The sequence below is a fragment of the Zootermopsis nevadensis genome, unplaced genomic scaffold (genome assembly GCF_977971745.1).
Source record: "Zootermopsis nevadensis isolate Lab colony 2312 unplaced genomic scaffold, Znev_1.0 Znev_ptg000022l, whole genome shotgun sequence".
NCBI lineage: Eukaryota > Metazoa > Arthropoda > Insecta > Blattodea > Termopsidae > Zootermopsis > Zootermopsis nevadensis.
In genome coordinates this window covers 14227689-14250802 of record NW_028259154.1, presented here as the reverse complement: position 1 = coordinate 14250802, position 23114 = coordinate 14227689, and the positions used below count along the sequence as shown (strand labels likewise).

The following is a 23114-nucleotide window of genomic DNA, read 5'->3' as shown; positions in this document are numbered from 1 at the left end:
AGGAAACAGAAATAAGCACAGAAACAATCTAAGAAACAGAGAACAGAAATCTTGGATGGAGAAAAAGAAGTAGAGGAATATTGAAAGATAGAGAAGAAGAAGAATTAGATATAAATAGGACGTGAATAAAAGATGCAATGGATACGGAAGAAAGAAACGAACGGTAAAGAGATAATTGTCGTACACCTTCTAGGCATTTTGTGTTGGCTTAAGGACACTACACGTATTTTATGTACTGAAAGGGTCGACTGAAGATCTGGGTCTTACAAAATGTGTGAACGCAGTGCTTGGTTCCTGAAGAGAAACAAGTAGATAGATATGTTTAAGTCTGTGAACTTGGAGTTTTTTTCCCTAGAAATCATCGCAGTTATGTTACCATGTGTAAACTGTAACGTCTTGTTTTATCTTTTATGTGCAAGGATGTTGTCGTTTGTAACAGATGGTTGTGTTTGGTTGCAGTTTGTTGGAATGTCCATCAAAACGCCGAGATGTGTTTCTTCATTACCGGACGGTGAGTTCAGCTGCTTTGTTTTACTCATTTTTAATTATAATGATGAGATCAATCGTTAACTGCCCTGCCTCTGATCCATTGTTTTTCTAATCGAGATACTCCTATTGTACAACACTTGGGAGATCGAGGATATATTTTTCTCTTATCATCTTTTCTTCTTTCTCTTTTATTTCCTTTTTATTCCATATTCTTTCTTGAATCATTCAGTTCGCTTCTTTCTTCGTCCACACTTTGTGAACGAAGAACACGTTAGCAAGTAGCGGTACATCGTATCTGTAAATGGTAGGCCGTCCTCAATAGTGTTTTACCCAGACGTTAATAGCTTATTGCTCAGGTAATGTTTTTCTTGCATTCATCTTTCTAGTTTGCTCTTCTTTACGTTTAAGTCTTTATTAGTAATAAACTTACCCAAGTGTTTAAACAAAAATGGAGGTCGAGTGCCGTACAACGGGTAGTGTCCTTAACGAGCAACAAATAGCAAACAGTGCATCTCTGAGGATCGCAATTCCGCGTAGTGAGAAATAATTGATTCTCTGAACCCGCTGTTGAAATCAGACATACGTTTAGTATTTACAGAGGCGTTTGATAGATTCATGCTCATCGTAACAATAGAATTGTTCAGGGATATTTTTTCGGTCGGCATGAAGTTACAGAAGTAAATTTCTTTTCACGATAAAATAAACATTTTCCTGTAGCATACCTAATTTGCGAGCCAGCGTTATATAACTGTGTTTCTCCTAGCAGTTCAAGAAATTTCGTCTATTATATAATCCGAAGTTCACTGGATCCTGCCACTGGTGAACCAGTTAAAATCCAGCCCATATTTGTAAAAATTTCGCAGTTCAAGTGTAAATATTTTTGCACATCACTTCAAAAGTAAAGCTTTCTATTTCTTTTCGCAGTATTTGTGTGCAGTTTATTTACAAACGAGTTGTTTATTGGTTCTCAAGCTATGAACTTTTTCTTTGCCACTTCATGCCTTTCCCTGTTTACACAATCCCTTTCTTTCCCGCCGGTGAAGTAGATCTTCTGTTCCAGCCCAGTAAAAGCTCTTGGCGTAGTCATTTTAACGACTTCCTTGTATCTAAAGTAGTCGCTTCAAAACGTATTTGTAAATGTGACCAACCCGTTGCCATACGCGACGCAATGTATACCCTTTGTAATTTCGTCTCTGCTTTTCTGAACCTGTTGGGGCAAAGCCGTGCTTTCTTATTATATACAACTTTAAACAGACCTACCAGATGAGTACCGGACTGTCTTAGCGAATACTGAGACGCCGTCTATTGGATGACATGGGTTCGATTTCAGGAAGGCGCGGGACTATAGCTTGAAGCCCAGATCTCACTCCAATCTGTTGCTAAAGTTAAGAAAGCGTAAAGATTAATCTACACTTGCTGTATTTTGATGGCGTGATATTTAAGTGCAGGGACAATACGGGACTTGGTCTTTTGTTCTGAGGGAGAACTAGAGTTGCGGACAGTCTGATGAAGAGGGTACATTGCCTGGGAGGAATAAGGCAACGAAAAAGTAGAGAAAAAACACTTTTGTAGTCGAATCATTATTAGGCCCAAAGAAATTATAAATCTGAAATTCAATCGCGGCAGTAAAATTGAGCGCTTATAAAAAATATAAGGCTAAAGTACAAATACAAAGTTTAATTTTACACCAATATGGTATTCTTCGTTTCAAATACATAATTTTGTTTATTTTAGAGTTATGCCATCTTTAAACCGGGACTTCATTGTGATAGAAATTTTCCGTGGTTTTCCTTATCATTAGGCAATTGTTGTGACAGAATTTTAAAATATGTCGATAATTAATAAGCTAACCTGCGCTACCCTGTCACTCAGTTACAAGACAGTTACTGATTTGTCCGTTAATCAGTCAGTAGATGATTTGTTTGTCACGTAGGTAGTTAACAAGGTAGAGAGATGGCCAGTTAGCTCGTTAATTAGGCAATCGCCTAAATCGGCAATGAGTTCTTTTTTTTTGTCTGTAAAGATTTTTAAGAAATAATTAATGGGTTTCGAAAGAAACCAAGACTGGTGAGACGGATTTTACTAAGCCAACGGCAGACACTTAAATAAAATAAATGGGAATTAGTATAGCGCTATGTCTGAGGAAACTATCGGAAAAAACACAAGGATGACGTAAAGGGGGGGGGGGCGTCTGACAGTTGCCCTCAGCGTTATGCGGTGAAGAGAACTGAGATGAGTAACTGGACACGCCCTCTGCAAATCTGAGATCTCTCGAACATTTATTTGCTTACTTCTCAGTCAGCTGCAACTTACGCAGAGGAAGAAGCGACTGTGTAAATATTTGCAGAAAGGAAATGTAATGAGCCCGAACAAACTGGGACAGGTTCGTTAAGCAAAGGGAAAATATGCCTATTAAATCAGTCCCCAAAGAGCTTTGTCAAGCGGAAGATGACCGTCTTCTGTGATGATGGGTCGTGCAGTCTCGTAGAAAGTGGCCGACGTTTCAGGGATGTTTAATGTCTCCATCATCAGGGCCATGAGGATTGAGTATATTCAAGGCATTTTTCTAGTTGCTTTTAGGGTGAATTATTTATTAAACATGTCAGAAAAATGCTTTGGACACTTAACTTAGAAAATTAGAATACTACACAGCAAGGAAGTCCGAAAAAGAGATGGGAGAATAAATTTATGATGGTTTATGAGGATGATGGAAATAGCTCACGACAATGCGAAAAAGCGTGTTTTAATATTGGTGATGTTGAATCTTTGGGTTCTGCTATCACATTCTTAGTTACCTATTCTATCGCGTTTCGACGCTACATAAAATTACCTATTGATATATCCTTGCAAAATAACTGAGTATGAACCATAACCAGGAACTGAGGAAGCTTGAGAAACAGTTGTATCAAAAGTGGCAGCCTTCGGCAACACTGAACCAGGTCCGTTGAAGCAGTGGAGCCGGACTGGTTTTTAGCCCGGAGTGTTCTTTTATACTTGCAACACTACCAAATAAGTCAACTTGACTGATGTCCAGGACTGCGTGTTATGCAAGCTCTTGGCGTTGTTTCTGCAATATTTTAATCACAGCACTCCAACAAGTGTGATGACCCCTTCTGGGAACTTACATTATTTATCGATCACGACTGTACGGCGCACAGAATTTTTTCATCTGGAAGACCTGGCTTTATGCGCTTCCAGTGAGGAATGTTGGCGAATAGTACTTGGAAATTTTTAATATCTCATCACCATAATGCAGACCTTACGAAAATGTGGCAAACTCGAAAAATTTGTGAAAGATAGTAACAAACCAAATTACGTTTACGAAAACGAATAATGTATTAAACCAGGAAAATAATTACTACCTTATAGTTTAGTATCCCTTATTCTCTCGTGTCTTACCGAAAACGTAAGGATTTATTTATATAACTACAAAGCTCTCGTTATACGCCGGGGTTGCTTTCCTACGAATTGCCGCGTATATCGAAAACGCTTAAAACGAGAAACGTACAACATTTCCGTGGATTTTCAGAGTGACACTCTATGAGAGCCTTTAATTTGTAGTCCCTGGAATCAAAATGGTGAAGGAGTCAGGGAAACGGTGCTAGGAAGTCAGTGGACCGGCGCGGCAATTTCTATCGTGGCCGCGGATAGGTTATTGATGTTCTTCATGATACTAAAGTAAAAATGCGGATATGCGAAAATACGGATAGCGAAAGCGTTTTTACGAGTCACAATTGCAACGGTGGGTGTCTCATGCCATATGTGAAGAACATAGGTAGAAGGTGTTCGATGACAGTGCTGAAGATATTATTTGTAGGACTACTTAAGAAATAAAATTACGAAGAGATTAAGAAAAGTACATAATTAAGCACTATGTGGGGAATAGAGGTAACGCTCCACTAATTTTTTATCTCAAATTTTCCATCTATATATGTGGTTAAGTATGCGTGGATTTATACCTCCACCTCTCATATGTCCATACATTGTGGAGCTCAATTTAGCATCAGAGACAACTTTATTTTTAACTTTTACCCTAGATGCAGGCGAGTGATCATCTACACTCTTCAGTAGCTCTGCTACGACGGAGGAAATAGGGCCCCGGTACCATTTGTATATGAGGCCGATTTGGACCTCTAATATTTACATTGTCATTAAATTAAGAAGTTAGGAGAGACATGTTGTATGCATGAGGCGAATGGTAAATGTATACTGAATTTTTATGTGGTCCATTGAGAGTTTTTATACACATAGTAACTAATCTTTCGAATATATTTGAGGTTTTCACGGTGGTAAGTCCGAGGATGGCTGTCTTTTGGGTTGTTACGCCTTGTATTCTGGTAGAAATTTACCAACGTTTCAGAGATCCTTGCTGCCTCCTTCATCAGGGCGATGAGTTGCTTGATAGAACGAAATGTCTTGACCAGCTGAATAACTGTATTCGATACGTCTAATATTATGCAGTTATAAATATTGGACCATGACTCCTGAAGAGGCGTAGCTGCTTGACGGACGGGTCCGTGCCCGTGTGTGTCGTAATTACTGTGGCCATGCAACGCGTTCTAGGTCTTCATTACGTCATGTGGAAACGAGGCTTTGCCTGATACTTGCTTAGAGGACGAATTTATGGCTCACACAGGAAAATACCTTATAGGTTAGCTCAAGGGTTCCGCGTTTCGTTCGATTCGTGTCTGAAAAACCAGCTCTCTTGACCGAGATTTGTGCTGTTTTTCGTTAGTCTTTTTAGGCGAATACCAATGAAATACTCTTAAAATATTTTGCAACTGGTTTTTTCCATGTGCCTTCGAACAAAGTAACGGAAGTATAATTATATGACAAAATACAAAATGTAAGGGCAAAATATATAAATAAATTCGAATACGATGGAATGAAGAGCACATATCAAGAAGGAAGCGTTCGTGATTGATCTAGATTTCTTTGAAGGTTGTTTCAAATGTGTTAGCGTCCAGTTATAATCATTGATGAAGCGGAAAGGATATGAAAGAAATCGGTGAAGGTAAACTTGTGTCTGGTGATTAACAGATTACAACGCCATGCAAACGTATGGGACAGTGGAAGTATAGCTCCACGCATTCTTAACCTCGGCAATAGATGGAGGTGAATGCCGTGGAATCTTATAAGTCAGTATCTCAGAATTTGTTATCAGGGCGAAAACTATAAAAAGAGGAAAATGAATACATAAAAGAGGGCGGATTTAAAGTAAGATAAAATATAGATAAATAAAAGATAAAAATAAAGAAAGAAAGGAATAACGAACGAAATCGTGAAAAAATATACGGTGAAAGAACTAGAGAGAATAAAAAATAAAACAAAAGAAAATTGGTGAGATGTCAGGTTCTCACGGCGGCGAGGATTAAGTTGACTGTCTTTTGGGATGTTGTGCCGTATAGTCTGATAGTAGTTTGCTGATGTATTAGAAGTGCCTTTTGTGTCCATCATTAAGGCGATGATTTTATTTGACTGTCTGAACATAGGGTCCAGTAGAGGGCCCTCGCTATCACCGAAGTAAACATTTGGGTTCCATAAAGAACCGAAAATTTCTTTAACAGTTAAGTATTTCTAAGATTTTCAAGAGAGGCTTCGAACCGTGGACATTCTTTTTAATTCGAGATCCCACTGTTCTCATCGTAACACTACTCGTCTCGCTGACCTGCCCGATTCTGACTCCCATGTTATAAATAAATTAGTGGAATGTTACTTACGTAACATTGAAAGTATAACCCGGGCTAATATGACTAACACGGTTAACATTAACGCTCAACCCCTAGTGTAAGTTGTCCTCCTTGTACTTACAGTTCCGATGAACTGGTGTAAGAATTACGGAGTATGAAAAATGTGCGATACATTACCGCTTGTTTGTGATATTTAAAGCCATGGAGAAGAGTAATTTTTGTTCATATGGTCATTTTTAAAGACTGATAATCTTTACTTAGGTCAAAAAATCTGTTCTTTATTGGATCGGAAGGTTTGTTGTTGTGTTCACAATAGCGCGTCAGTGGACCCTGACGTGAGTCAGTTGAATCCAGTCCACCCCCATTCTTCTTTCCTTAAGACTTTCTTTAATACTCTGCCCCATCTATGCCTTGGTATTTTCACTTGAAGTGTACTCATTACAGGTTTGTACTGAGCTTCAGATCTTATCATGTTTCACTAATTACCGTTCCCGGTTTGATTATCGTAATGATATTTTTTAAGAGTAGAAATTACGAAGCTCCAAAATCTTTAGTTTGTTTCATTCCTCTGTCTCTTAGGTCCAAATATTTTCTTCTCCACCCTATTCTCAAAGTGTCTGCTCTTCCCTTTATACATTGGTGTTAATTTTGCTATTTCCGTATAACCGTTGTCGGTCTTTACTGTTATATGTGTCACTCTGTCACAACACGACCACTTTATTAAGTCTTTCAAGTTACCGCTTCCTGTCTGTATTTCATAATTTGTCTAGAAAGATCGACCTCGAATCTCGATTGAAAATCAATACAAGGCTCTAGATATAATGTATGCCTCTGCGTATCTCCGTCAATATTTTAATGGTTACATACTATTTTTGTATTATTAAGGTAGGTTTACGAGAAAAATTAGCTTCTTTCCTTTCGAAACTAAAATGTAATAAGCGTGTACTAATGATTTCTATGCACGTAGTTAAACAAGTTTTGGAGAAGTAGAGACCATATTGAATACACTATTTGCACATGCGTTCTTGTTTATTTTGACACCTTAAACACTTTAAGCTGTTCGTAGTAGATTTCATAAAGACATCAACATCATATTCAAAAAAGAGATAACTGCGTTACAATATCATAAATGTAGTTTTCACTGTTACTATCATTAAGAAAAAAATTATCGCAAGTTTTAGCCGTTAATTTTAATTGTTATTATCTGTTCTTTTATTTTTTCTTTCGTTGGTTGTTGAGAAAATAGCGTGGTTTCAAATAGAGGGCCTTGGAATTTATATTTAGAATAACTTCCTTGTAGAATAATTCTTGGTTTAATAATACGGTTTTGAATTTACAGAAATAAACTTGTGCTTTAGAATCTACGGCATTGATTAAGATTTCAAAAAGATCGTATGTTATCTCTGTTATAAATATAATTAAGGAGTTGGGGTGTCAGTTTAAATGACGACTGATTATTTGGATTTGTACGTTTCGCCTAATAACAGTGGCTGACGCGTGATCTGATCTATAAATTGCAATAAATACCTTGCCAATGATAAGATTTATTCTCAAGCGTAATTTAATTATAGGGTTTGAGAGTAGCATGACCTGTGTATAACTTGTATTGATGTCATTTTTTCAACTGCGATGCACAGATTAATTGGACAAAAACATGATCGAGCGAACTAATGATTATTTATAAATTAAGTAACATCATAAACATAAATTCTAAGCTAGCAACTAACATTATGTTGTTGAGATTTCACATTCTGTATAAAGTAAATTGTATGGCCTGATATTGTTGGCAGAATTGCAGATTTATACTGCCACTATTTGTGATTTTTTGGTTTAATTGTGGCAACGTAAGTAGCAATTACAGATGTAATCTTCATTCCACTTTGTACAATTACAGAGTGCCACAAACTGAAGGTAACACCGCAGTCTTGACTCAGTAAACAAGATACATAAGTACAAATGAAAATATATGAAGACAAGTAAAAGTTAAAGGCAATTTTATTATGAGTTTTAACAGTATAATTACACAGTACATACAAATACCTTTGGTTCACAAGTTTCTCATTATCTTAAGCATTCAGCCCTGAAATATGGAGACAGTGTTTTTCTCCTAAACGTTTATATCTACATGCGAGTCTACATGGCGTTAGAGCCCTGAAGAACATCGTCATTCTCACCGACGTGAAAATCTCAAATTTTACGTTATTGCACTCCTAGATGCTACGATTAATACTCATTTAAACTTACATTTCATCCGTACAGATTCTTCGGTTATTACGGATCAACAACGCACCGGCGATGGCCACCGATAGCGCACATTAATAATAGTCCGGTCCTCTTTTGAGTTTTTTCATGGTTCATTAACGTTTCTTCGGCTCCTGTCTTTATCACCGTATTGAAGCGACATTCTTCTATAAATGTCACTAGTTTTCTGTCCTTTGATCATCATTCTTTGATGAGATCTGTCAGTGCGGTGCCATGTTCGACGTGTTACAGTATTGTCAGTTCTGAAAAGACAAAGAACACGTGACAGGTGTAAATGAGTAGTAGTTCATATCATTTATATTTTTCATTTTTTTCTAATATAACTGTTGCCAGACATGCGTAGATGTGAGGATAATACTAAAATAGATGTAAGGTTGTTGAGTGTTAAGCTGGCTCGGATGTGATCGAATCATAGGCATTTGTAAACACGGTAATAAAACTTCGTGGCCCATAAAAAGGCGAGAAATTCTTTATCAGATAAGCGACTATCGTCTTTTCAAGAATGACACTACTATACGTATAGTTAATATTGTCCTTGCAGAATCGTTGGATATAAACTTGATGACATTAAGATTATTCTTCGACAGCGTTCCGGATGGGAACAAAACGCAGTCTAGACGCGAGTTTTTGTGTTGTGTACCACGTAAACGTTTTTGTGGCTATTGCATTACATTGCACAAAGGATATTCTCTTTTTCTGCCCTGATGTACTTGAAAGTGTAACCTTACGTTATGTTTTTTTAAACATTTCATTAAAAAGTTAAAATAATCGTTCCACCGTGATCAGGAGTGGCCAAAAGCGGTCATATTGTCGAATGTGAATATGTTTGGTGTTGTTAAGAGACCGACGAAAAGAATATCAGACTTCTTAGTTGTCTCACGATAGCGTCTATTGTTCGAATCCCGCTATGAAACGAAGTCTGTCTTGTGGGTTGTTGCGCTGTGTAGTCTGGTAGAATTACTTATCTCCCAAATGATAGCGGCAGGAAGAAACTCTGAAACATCGCTAAACTCCCAACAGACCACACGGTGCAACAGCTCAGAAGACAGCCATCTTCATAGTAACCGGAGAGAGAACTTTAAATCTCATTAATTTAATTTAACATAATTTGAATAAGGGCACTTTGACGAAGTCTTCGCTTACGTCCTGATTAGGGAACTCTGCTGTTGGTACTGTGTGTCAAAGAGCCACTCAACAAATATGCTTGAAGAAACGAAACCAGTTGCATTGATTTTCTCCAGTTATCTGCTAATTTACAGCCCTCAGGAAACAAGAAGAGCAATTTGCATTCGGCAATTAGATCAGCTTGAATTTCCCCTTAATTTTCATTTTTTCTCTTCCCTACAAGTTCATTATCTTACAATTAACAAAAGCACGTAAGTTAATTTGCTTATTCTGTCTTAATAACCTGTTCCTTTTACCGGCCACCGCCCAGCATCCGTTATGGATTGGAACTTGTGTTGCAATGAAGATTTAATCTCACATCTTCAAGTTTCTTGTTGTTTCGTATTTCTGTAATATTACGGAAAAGAAGTACAGGTAAAACATTAAACAAAATGAAGGAAGTGCGTTGCGAATGTGTCCTTATAAAAGGATGAAGTGAACCCCGGCTTATATAACAGTATAATATATTTTACATTCTTTGATACAATGAAATAGTCAGTTACGTACTAAGGCAAAGACGTCTAAAGTTCTCCCGCAGTAAAATAATGTTTTTCGTAACACCACAGATTTGTTGTTAATTGTAGTAAAATTTGTAGTACTTTGTGGTAAAATGGATTCGGTGCCCGATATGGTTTTATTCCTTAATGTTCGTTGTATTGTCTCACAGATTTTGAAATCTAAGGAATTTTTTCTTATTGTCATCTTAAACAAAATATAAATGGGACCCAAGAAACTTAAAATATAAAGCATGTCATAAAACTTGATCATATTTATAATCATTCCTGTAGTGCAGCATTCCGCTGTATATTTTTTAGATGCCTTATGTTTGTTTACCTGTCACTTTTTACACTGGCCACTTAAGTGTTATCGAGCTACTTGTTTCGTACTCATGCTTCCATCTTCAGGATCGATGTGTCTACGTAGTTATTGCACACATTTTAAGAAAAAAACAAGAATTACGATAATTCTTGTTAATCAACAGGCTACTTTTTAAAATGTGAAGTGTTTGTGATAAACTGTTTTGATCACTAAAACGTTTTAAATTTTGTTAAATTCTGTGGCACTACTAGATGTGTTTTGGTATGGAGGAGTTCTTTTTGTCTGAGGTATGTCTCATAGTGTGTATTGAGGTTGAACATCAATAACTTGGACTTAGGCGCCATGTAGTCTCGTAAATGGTTAGAAACTTTCCTTCCAGATGTTAATAACACCTATAATACTACACGATGTCACAACCCAGAAGAACACAATCCACATGTTTCACCGCCTTGAGAGCCTAAAATCACATACGATGTGTTTGTTGCAGTTCAGTAAAGACTTCAAAATGTTATCGATTTCGGTGAAAGATATTGTTCTAGATATCATTGATAAAGTGCCGTTTTGATGACTAGTTTTGGCAAGACGCTTTGCGTATTATTCATAGCTTTTTTATGTAGGACTTATTCCACGTATATCATTAATATTATATATTGCGTATAATCTTGTGCAGTTGTATGCTATTTTTCATAATCCGTTTGCGTTATTGTAATGGCTTGTTCTGTGAATACTTGTCTTGTATACCATCTGTTACTTGGAGCCATTTCCATATCTTTATAGCAAAACGAACTATGTTCTTGTTCACTGTCCGACAAGAATTTCAACATTTGGATAGCCAGGTATATGTCCTTGCTCTAGTTTTATAATTGAATTTGTTAAAATTAGCCTGAAAATAAGGATCGTTGAACCAGGATTTAGAGTTTGTCGTAGCTTTGAATACGTTTTAGTGTTATGGAAGGGATTTTAGTCCCTGACGTTTATTTTAAGTCTTAGTCTGAATGTTGAGGACGTTAATTAACGTTACTTACTCAATTATAAATTCAGTGATCCATGATTTCCGTAAACATAAATTCTATCTGTTTTCAACCTAAACGTTTCGCACTTTCTCCATGTTTGTAAGTTCTTAACTGGACATTAGCAAGCATTCCATGAATTTTCTGTGCTATTAATTTCGTATTTAATGTGATTCTGATTAATTATTATTATTTGTAGTCATTTAATTTTGCCACATTTCCGAAGGATTTTTAGGTACCTATGCCGTAGATTTTGTCTGGTATTGTGGTGACGACACCAACAGTATTCTCTGCATTTATTAGACAATGCAGTCTAACATTAAAATATGTGTGCAAGTATTCTCCATTAACTTAAAGCATTCCGTGTGAAACGTTTATAATGGATTGCCTTGTCTCAGACACATATAACTTATGTCTGATTCTTCTCACCTGCTATTAGTGTCAAAAGCATGACGTTATGTGACTGTGTGAATATATATTTGGTTGAGTACTCTATACAGCGATCTGTGGCCGCCTAACACCAGGTTTTCACGACCACAGTCCTTACATATTCCTTAATATAAAACGTATTGAATAAGTACAAGTAAAAATGATAAACATTTGAAGTAATTTATCATATTTCTGTCTGCAGAGATACAGGAAAACTTGGTGGAATGACCTTACTATAATGTGATATTATGTAAAAAGGATATTGTACAAATTTATGTATGAGGTATAGGTATGTTTCATCTTGTACTACCAGTGATAAAACTGTGCAAAATAAAACGCAGGAAATTTCTCGCCAACGTAAATCTGTGTAAAATCTCAAGAACCGTCCCTAGATTTATCGTGGACTATGCAGGAACTAAAAATCACTAAATATTTTATCTCTTTACGTATTCTGGACACAGAGCCCTTCGAAACTTGTTTGTGCGAAACCAGAAAACTTTGAAAATTTATCATCTGTTAAAATGTGGAGATTAATTTTATATGTGACATTTACAGTATTTTACTTATAGCTGGTCTGGAAGATGAATTTAAGTTTAGATTAGGTCGGGTATAGCCCATTCTACTACCTACTGATTTCCGATTTGTTATATATAAAATCCTATATTTCTCCATTGTCGCATTATTACTAGAGAATGCTCTGTTAAATTCAGCGGGAAATTTAAAATATTATTACAGGAATCATAGTTATTAAATATTATTTAATAAAAACCATATCTTATCTTATCTTATCTTATCTTATCTTATGTCTGCCAGTGTGCACTGATTTAATGCATTTTACTAACCAGAATTTAACACGTAAAAACGTACACGTCACAGGCTACAAAACATTCGAGACGATGATTATTTAATTCTCCATAATTCTTTTCCCTGACACAGACGAGAAACAGGTCGATTTAAAAATTATAATTAAACATATGTTAAGCAAGTTTTCGATTTGTTTTTACTGTTGAAAGTCCGGGGACGATGTAACTTCTTGTACTTGGGCTAGGTTGTCTCTGCTGCTCACCGCCCCCTAACCACGTCCAAGGCGACCGAGCATGCAGTTGGACAAAACTGGTTCCCCTCGCTATGAAGATTCAGTAATCGATTTGTCATCGTCACATGTTAACACTTGCAAACAGTCACATGATCCCTGCATACAGATCGAACAAGTAGTGACACTGTCCAAACTGAAATTCATTAGCCACCAGTCTCGGTTCTGCAGATGTGGTTTCCAAAACCTGATCTGAGAATTGTTTTAGGGCCTACATTTTAAATTACATTATTGGTTGTTATTGGTCCATCAGACGCGCAACCCCTAAATAAGACGTGCAGATGCGCCAATAAATTGATGAATCGTTGCTGATATGTAACAATATCTGGGTGTCCGTTATGGGGTTATTTATACGTGGTGAATGCAGCCTCTCCCATTTTGAAAATAATGTGTGAACTTTTTTATTCTCCTTGTCGTGTTTAAATTTACTACGAATATTACCATGAAATATAACTTTTCTATTTTATTAACCTGACCTATTTGGTCTTCAGTATTTACGATGTCATCAGATAGAAAGCGATAACGATAATATTTGAGTCTTCACCTGGAAGGACTGAGAAAAATCACGGAAAGCTCAGATGGGATGCCAGTTAACCGGTTAAGAGATTAGAATCTGGTACCGTTGGAATACAAAGTATAAGTGACTGCTCTCATACGTTGGATAAAAGAGGGCAGTGAAAATGATAAAAACAAGAAAAAGTAGGAAGTAAAGAGGAGAAGGTGATTATGTATTTTGATTAAAGGACACAGGCTATATGTGGGCTATGCTGAGTGTCAGATTGCAGGGCACTGCAGATAAATCAACCGGTTTAGATGGAGTGGCAACATGATATGATGTGTCAGGTAGCAAAAGTAGCTACTTCCAAACTTGCAGGACAAGTGCGTGTCGCTTTTCGCTTCCTAAAATAATTTATAGCCCTATCTGAGATATTATCTTTAGCACAAAAATATCCAGTTTCCGGAAGACAAAAAGAAATGTCAAGTTGGGGTCACGGTGACGAAGGCTTCTGAAAGGCGGGGAATGAGTCCGAGAGCTAAACATCTCCATGGATCAGAGTCCTTCTTCAGGAACTGACAGTTGCTCATCTAGTCTAGAAATATGTTTATAGAAACAGAAGGTTTGTTGCTTTTTAAAATAGGTAGCCAGCTACTGGTTCCTTTCTTGATCCAGATAAATCCAATCCACACACAAAAACCCTATTTCTTTAAGATCCCGACTACGTCTGTAAAACCCAAGGGCCATTAAAGTTTGGAATAATATCAGGAAATTTCCTGCCTGTGCATGAAATTTTGCAATGTCTTTATACCTACTTCTGAGCCTACATAAGGTGAGGATAGAAGGCAAAAATAGCCAAGGATTAGCTGAATATAGAGGTAAGTTGTCTGTCTCATGCTTCAACCGCTTTTCCCCTAAAATAAAAAAAAACAGTCTCCACTTTCACGTAAGGTTGAGTGGATGCCAGAACAACTCTGGATGTGTTCAGTAAGTGTAAAGTTTCTGTCCCTGACAGGAATTAAAACTCGGCCGTTTAATCCGTAGGCTATCAGTTTAACGCCTGAATAATTTCTGATGTAACGTATCTCCTTTGGGAAATCATTAAAAAATATTCTATAGAAAATCTTAAAATTTATGCAGTACAATTCGTGCATCTGCTATAGTGTTATTGCCGGACTAAAAAACTGAGCTGTAGCTTAGGCCCTCATGATTTGATGAACCACAGAAATGCTTTTTACTCTTTAATATATAGCTTTACAGTAATATTTGTATACCAGTGTTATAATGCTTTCATTTACATCAGTTTCATGTATATGTTAAAGCCCTAAGATACCAATGGTAACTATAAGCTCCGTCTGATTTAACAGTCAATTGCTTCAGTTTGTATTGTGTTTTATATATGATTCTAATGTAAACAGCGATTATTTCCTTAAACAGCATTAATTACTTGATCTTTATAATGATAAAGAGTTGAGTTTTCTTTGTCTTACGTACTGAATTCTTAAATACTGTTTACACGAACTTCGGCTCTAAAGTGTCAATGTTCCTTCAGTCTGAACAATAAATGAATGATTTGACTGTCGATTTTTTGGGGGGGACTCGTAAATTACATAACCTAGAGCCTCACATGATCAAAGGCCGACTCTGTATAAATTTTATAAATAGCGTGACAGCATCAAAACTAACTTTGCTTTTCCTTCGTGTTATTTTGAGTGTAAAATTTCCAGATCTCTCACTTCACGAATCTATAAGAGACTTACCTTGCACTATTTTTGCATGCACACTGTATTAAAGTAATGTTCACGGAATGTCATTATCAAAGTTTAAGCTCAGTTAGATTAAATTTACTTTGTTTTTCTTTAATTTGGTTATTTTTTATTGTTCTAAGTGTTGACACCTTCTGCTAAATAATTACTGCTGAGATGACATGAAAGTCATTTATCTATCGAAAGTGAAACTCCCCTCTGTTAATAACCTAAAAGAAGTGTACGTAGTGATGAATATCTTATTATTTTAAGATTGCTTTAGGTCGGTAACCAGGCTTGATTAATTCTGTCAGATTGGTTGAATGAATCAGGTATTTGGTCGGCCATTTCATAGACAATTTAAACGGATCACAGCAAGAAAATTGAGTGTAGGGAACCTGTTTCTAAGGAGGCAGCTTGCATAAGAGTCTCCGCCAAGTTCTTGTTTCCTCTTGTAGCTTTTTGTTCATTTTATCGTTCAATATCATTTAGAAATACATATTCAAATAGTTAACAAGTTGTCGCGCTTCTGACTCTATTTTAGCATAATGTATAGTCTATATTACAAAACGTCCACATCTAAGTAGGCCAATTGTAACTCTGTGTTTCATTAGCGTTTATCATTTGTTAGATTTTCTACATTGAATAGCGATAAGAATGTAAAGAAATGTATGATCTTGAGCTTTCACGGCGACTGCGTACAATAAAATCCTCTCAGAGTACCCTGAGGACGAGGACAGAGATGGACCTCGAAACGTTGGTCTCTTCATGTTTTAGCCATTTGACGAGGATGATAGCCCGAGAAGATTTTAATCTAAAGAAATTCCTCATATACCGCTTGCAGAAAATGATAATTACGCTCTCCTTTTTAATATTGTAACTAACTCCATGGAAAATAGTTAATGAGAAGCTGAGACTCGCATTGCCGATAAAATGTCACGATGTATATAAGGATATGTATTCTCAAGAACACGCCATTCGACAATTGCGAGCTAGTTTAATTTATTCCATACAATCGCACACTGTTTATGAAGATTCATTTTAATAGTATACTCCAACGGCCTGGATCAACCAAATGGTCTCTTCTGTTACACTAACCTAACTAAAATGTTATATGCATTTGTCCCACATTATCGTGTATCTGAAGATCCGAGTAAAATTTGACGTCGGTACAAAAAATCTGCTCCTGTTCTCAACTCTCTTGCTACTTTGTATCGGTGCAGTGTTTTACTCAGTACCCTGTTCTCATCTGCAATCAGTGTTCTCTTAAAATGAGAGGCAAAATTTAGCAGGCAAATATTATTATTGACTTCTTAATCAGGTATTTATCTGAATTATGTGGTTGTGACTTCCATCAAAATTACATTAAAGATTTGGATAATTAGTTTATAAACGTTGAAGTGTTATCTTCCAGTTTGGACTATTCTTACGTAACTATTCCAGATTCGTTATATCCTAATATGTAAAGTAGTTTCTTTGAACTTGTTCATCGTCTAAACTATAAATTTATAGGTTTTGTTTCCGTCTTCAGGCAAAATGGGGAAGGGGGAGAGAAGGACATAAACCCTGTCTCTTCTTTTCCGTTTTGCTGTATTCATTAGCGTAAATGTCTAAATGTTGCAACATAACAAAGCTAATACACGCTGTAATGATACTTCAGGGTTTCATTAAAGACGGTGATTTTTTGGCAAGCTGAGTAACTATCAGTTTGCAATCAAAACTTCGCTTTGTGAAGTTAGTCATGTTACGTGACCAAATATTTGTGCGCGTTCTTGCTAATTGTTAATTTGATATAAAGTAATAGTCGTGTGTACGCCTCTCTGGGTGATAAAGTAATCACGATGATTTACGTTCCTGCGGAAGCTCATATAGGAATTGATACAAAATTCCAATTATTTATACTCGATTTGAACCGAAACTGGAAATAGCGAACAAATTTTTAGTAAAAGCCTTCAGTATCATTACATTTCTTAAATTTCCTGTTCAGCTGTTTTTGAGATGTTACGTGCGACAGAAGGACATGGTGAAATTAATGTTGCAACTTTTATAACAACACTTCCCTAAAATTATCTGGCATAAACATTAGTGTTTTCTGGTGTCTACAAGATATGTACGTTATGTACCGCAAACGTTTGCAAAAAATTCATTGATTTAAAACAGATTTGTAATATAATAACGTAACATATTATGTATGTGCTATCGAAGGCTTAGTCTAATCTAATACTAATCCGTGTCGTAATCATTACATTGCCGTTCAAAGCTGATTCAGCTCGTACACCTAAGAAGTGTTGTGTGTTATGGAGCTCACTGTACCTACCCACTCCAATTGTCATATAAAGCTTTACGTAAAGTGATTGTCACGAGAAATGAGTTACTGCAACGTGTGTTAACAAATTGGGTACGTTGATCAAATCATTTGTGCAGCTTGAGAAACTTGTATTCATTAAAACTGAACGTACACTACTTTTCTCTGCCTTCACTGACTCTTTAAAACCTACTGGTACATATATGTCCCATCGGCTTGACAATCTTTAAGTCTGAGCTTTTTTTAAGTTTCATATAATTCTTAGTATAAACAGCTATTATCTCATTAAACAGCCTTAACAAACTAATATTCGTAATGGTGAAGTGTTATGTCTTCTTTTGCTGTACGAACTGATTTATAAACTATTCGCAGAGTGGGCACAGTGCTACTGCCGAAAGATCTAAGAAAGGTTTTTTCTTAATCTTCAATCTTTCTTACCCGATAGTTTATCATACGTCTGATCATCCGGCAAGTACACCTATCTTTCTATATCATACAAGAGCACCCAAGAGCATTGCTTTTTTACTGTATTATCTACTATTTGTAAGGTCTTTTAGGCGAGATTTGACTGTAAATGGTTAGTACAACATACCTATGTCTTTTGTACCCTGCGTGGGCGAGAGTAAGTTGTCATATGCGAAATTTTAGTTCCTACACGCTTCATAATAGAGGTATATACTCTCCTGATCGTTTTTGGAGTTTTATCAAACTTATTAGTCTCCTATCTCTAGACATTTATGTAATTCTCCTCATAATAATTGAAATAAAAAATCAAAGAGCACAGTTCTTCATGTGAAGTTTAAAGTCGATCAGGTTTCTTAGAAATTCTTTCCTTCTTATGAAACCCCCAAAGCTCCATTGCTATTTTTACAAGAGTCCGTCACTGGACTCCATCCTACGTCAGAAGAATCCAGTAAACATTCTCACCTTATATCTATAATACCTGTTTTAATATTATTCCTCGATCAAATAATTCGTTAAAATTCGAGGCCCTGTGTAACGTTTTACATCGTTCTACTACTCCTTTTGATTTGTCCGCGACTGTTTCATCACATTTGCAGACAATTTCAATATCTGAAGGCCGTCTGCTCCATCCGATCTCAACGCCCTATTCCTTGACGGCAATAGACACACAAGAGGAAACTCTTGTAATAACGTTGTGTTTTGTTGCAGATTGCAGGAACGCGTTTCTTCAGAAGCGGAGGAGGCCAGGCGTCGGTGGTGAGTTTACATTTGGTTTTCTTGTGGTTTTACTTGTAGTTTTTGTTTTCAGGGGATTCAGGGGTTAAAGAAACCCGAAGCATAAGGCTGACAGCTCATCACTGTTAAGGGCTGAATTAAACACTGATGGAACTTACGTCGAGTCATCCACATACTTTCGTGGCATGATGCTTCATAAACAACCTTTTGAAATTACGTGTTTTAACATGGTAAACGACGTGCATAAGCATGATTTTTGTTTGTTTGTTTGTTTTTTGTATACATCTCTTTTAATTCTATGTTTCATCACCGAAGGACGGCATTCAGTTGTTGTAGCACTAGGGGGCATTTTAAAATATGCCGCGGTCGCTTCGTGTCACATGCTTTTCAGTTAATTGTTTTTCTGCCGTTCGCCAATGTACAGGCCTAAATTATGAAGTTGAAAAAAGTCTTTAAATGAATCTGATCTAGTATTCTGCACAGTGTGTTTGTTACTCGCCTAGTTTTGTTATGGCCAAGTATTAAAACAAAAATATTTCTTGTGGTCTGAGAGGAAGAGGGGATGCAATATGGTAAAATCAATTTAACTTCTGAATGTTGGAAGGAGATTCATGCACTTATTCTTCATAAAGATAATTTATGAATTCTGACAGAACTGGTTTTTGACTTGAAACTAATGTCTTTCTCTTTATTTAGTCCCGGCATAGAAAACAAATAGAGAAGTGTTTTACAATAAAATCGAAGATTAAAATTAAGATAAATGTATTCTGTAGTGTATATATAGCTCACATGATTTACGATGCCCTGGCCCCAATTTTTGCAGTGAGAAATATAAAATATATATTTTATTTATTCCATTTATTATAATTATTAAGCATCGTTGTTTCTAATCATGATACCTGCGGCCGTCATGTTGGTATTCTTTTCTCGAAAAGGATTTAAGAATTTGAAGTTCGTTTGGGAGGTAGCCAGTAGCCCTACAGAGATTCGAATCGGGTAACTCAAGAAATCAAGCAGAGACCTTTACCGTTACACCTAATGCTCGGTAGTTACTTTAATGAATGATGTACTCGTGTGACAATTGAAACTCGCAAATGAAAAAAAGTTATTGTATTGTCTGACAATCGAGTTTTATGTACGTTTCTTCGTTGTAACTGAAGTATCCCTCCAACCGTGTCCAGTGATTGTAGTTGCTTTGAACTGAAAATAGATACCGTCACCAGAACGTAATATGCATCATTGATTGGCTGACAAAACAGACTTTGTGGCGTTCACTACGCCTTTGTAGGGTTATAACGTAAACGCTTTGTTATCTGGGCGTAATCCTTGTATTGAGAATTACAGGTGTCCCAAAAAGATGTATACACAATACGGAATATTAACTTTGTATGTATACAACCTTTTGAGACAGCCTGTATATTTTGACACTGAATATTTTTGAGTTTATAACAGTAAAGATAAAACTTTTATATAGGCCAGTTTTATGAAGTAGCCATATTTAAATTCCGTAAAATATTAATTTTTCTGTAAAAATTATACGGTGCACTTGTAGTTTGTATAAATGTTTATTTTGTGTGTATAAACAGCGACTTTTTGCTACCATAAATAATATAAAACGATGATGTTTAGAATTCCAAACATAAGACAGAAATCAGTACATGTATTATTGTTTGCTCCGTGTTACTTGTTACTGTAACTGGTTAGTAACTAACCAAATTTCTAATACGAAGACCCGGAGCAACCGAATGTCACAAAAGTGGTTAGCACTCCTGCTTCGTATACCGGAGGTCCCATGTTCATAAATTGACCCGAAGTCCTGCTGTTCTATCAGAAGTATTTTGCGTTTTTCCTCAGTTCCTCCAGGCAAATGCCTGGGTATTACCATACATTACGCCATGACCGCTTCCCTCCGAACTCATTTTTCTTGATCATCCTATCAGTCGACATTATTTAATTTTAACCATTCCAAGAAACCGAGCACTTAACAGTGTGGTCATTGGACACTATCTTGAGCCAGTATAACACACGTCTCACGCTGACAAGCTGCTTCTCACTATAGACAATGCATCCCAAGGGCTAGAGAACCAAATGCTCGTTGCAATGAATCCATGAAATTCTGAGGTTATTGTGAAAGTTACATAAGGCGAATTGGTTTACAATGAGGGATTCCCAGCCCTAGGCTAGACTTTCATAGCCCTACGCTAGGCTTTCCACCGGAAGGATCGCCCATAATCGACTGTCCGCGATGTCTCAATGCACATTTTCGTAGCTAACCTCTTATGTAGAGACCGTTCTCTCCGTCCGAAACTTGAGTACGCGAAATGCTGTAGTTATTGTTTTGTACTACATACTGCTAGTTGGAAAATTCAACTTCTGAGCAAGCCTCTGTTCTGTTTTTGAGCACAAGACGTGTAGCTTTCACTTCTAGGAGTGTCGTCAACCACAGGTTAATTGCTGAGGTTCTTGTGTAATCAGGTAGATCGGCAAAGTGTGTGGGGGGGGGGGGGGCAAATGCTTCCAGAGTAGTTTTTAGTGCAAACATTTATTATCCTTCTAGAAACAAAAATAGCAAGAAAAAGATTATTGTCTAAAGCTATATATCCAGGAGTGAGGAAAACCAGTATTTTATTGCATTGTAACCGCAAAACCTAATTCGAATCTCTTGTTACATCCGCTAAACTCTAGACTTGTTGTAATTCTCATTCTTATGCATCTAAATACGGAACGACAGCTTTCTGTCTCTTGCATTTGCGTTATACAATTTTCAACATAAGTTAATTTTACTACCAACCTACCAGATTGTGAATGTCTGGGAGGCAGTGCTAATTGGAACATTCAGATCCAAAATAGAGATCAATAAGAGTGAGAAGAAACCTCCATAACCGACAGCCTTCGCTAAAGGCAGATCACATAGTATGTAAGCATGGGAGAAATGAGAAATACGCACATTATTTTAGTTTAAGATGGTGAAGGGTAACACTACATGGAAGGCCTAACTGTAAACGCCACAGGTGAATCTCGTTATACGCGCTTTCGTTATCCGCGGATTTACTTCAGTATCATGACCAATATCCTATCGCGGCCATGGTAGAAGCTGTTACTCAAGCCCACTTGAGTTGAGCGCGCATTTTCTGTAGCTCGTCCCCAACATTTTGATTCTTGGGACAACAAATTAAGGGATCTCATGTAGTATTACTCAGAGAATCGACGGGAATGTTATACGTTTTTAGTTTTACGCGTTTTGATGTAGAGGCAATTCGTAGAAATTAAATCCCCCCCCCCCCACGTACAACGAGAGTCGATTATACACTTGTATTTAAATGGGCCATAAATAGTGTGATGATGTGGATTGGATTTGTATGGCTCGGGTTAGATACCAACTGCGGACTATTCTGAATACAGCAACGTTCGATTACATTAAAGACAGGGAATTTGACAACCTCAGTACTATCTTCATCTCAAGAAGTCTTTTTTCCACAGAGTTAAATTCGTCTTGCTGCTTCTCAAAATTACATGTAAGGAAGATGAGTTTTATTAAATGGGTCGCCCTTGTTAAACCAAATTTAAATTCGGTGCTATTATGTTTGAACTGCCATTTATTTATAATTTAAAATATATTAGTTCCTGCCTTTAAATCCCTGTGCATTGTCCCATAAAAGCTTATTCCTACAGATGTGTCAAGAATTTTCCTCTTCACGTTGTAGCCACCTTCATAGCTACATTTTATACCTCATTTTATTGCGATCAGATGTCTATAGTTAAAAGCTTCATAAGCGGATGATTGGCTTTTCCGTTACAGTCTTCAATCATTCAGAATCCAAGAATTCTACTGCGTTTGTAGGATAGTAAGTAATTTGCATAAAATTTGCCAGGTGTAGAATTAACACACTGCTAAACACGAAGAAAAATATCAAATACCGACGATGATAGACCTGAATTTGGAGGCAGCGCGCACTTCTGAAAATCGATTAACTTCTACCAGAATGTACGGCTGAACAACCCAGAACACATCCATCATCATGGAGAGAGTATGTTTCTTCGAAACGTTGGCACTCGTAAACACCTGGAAAAATACACGGAGTCACAGCCCAGAACAGAATCAACAAAAGAATAAAAAATGATTTCTAAAATTCGCAGAAGGTGTTTCGCTCACACCCATTATTAATACCTGTTTTTTATTAAAAAGATGGTTAACGTGGGGTTTTCTGATCCCCTCGCTCGGTGTAATAGCCACGGTTGCTGATGAGAAAGTCATAAAAGGAAAGCCTTTGCGGAAGAATAAAGGCATACTTCGGAGATATTGCGGTTTCTGTTCCAGACCACAGCAATAAAGCGAGTCACACGAATTTTTTGGTTTTCCAGTGCATATAAAAGTTATGTTTACACTATACTGTAGTCTATATTAGTGTGCA

The 23114-nt window shown here is 36.7% G+C and overlaps 1 protein-coding gene across 1 annotated transcript in view; it reads left to right on the top strand.

Annotated features, from left to right (window-relative positions):
* LOC110839745 (uncharacterized) overlaps window positions 1-23114 on the top strand; it is a 276902-nt gene that overhangs the window by 206356 nt on the left and 47432 nt on the right. Inside the window, exons 4-5 of the mRNA XM_087353670.1 lie at window positions 460-511; window positions 18676-18723. Of these exons, the coding sequence (XP_087209796.1) occupies window positions 460-511; window positions 18676-18723 (100 nt within the window). The remainder of the gene's footprint in view (window positions 1-459; window positions 512-18675; window positions 18724-23114) is intronic.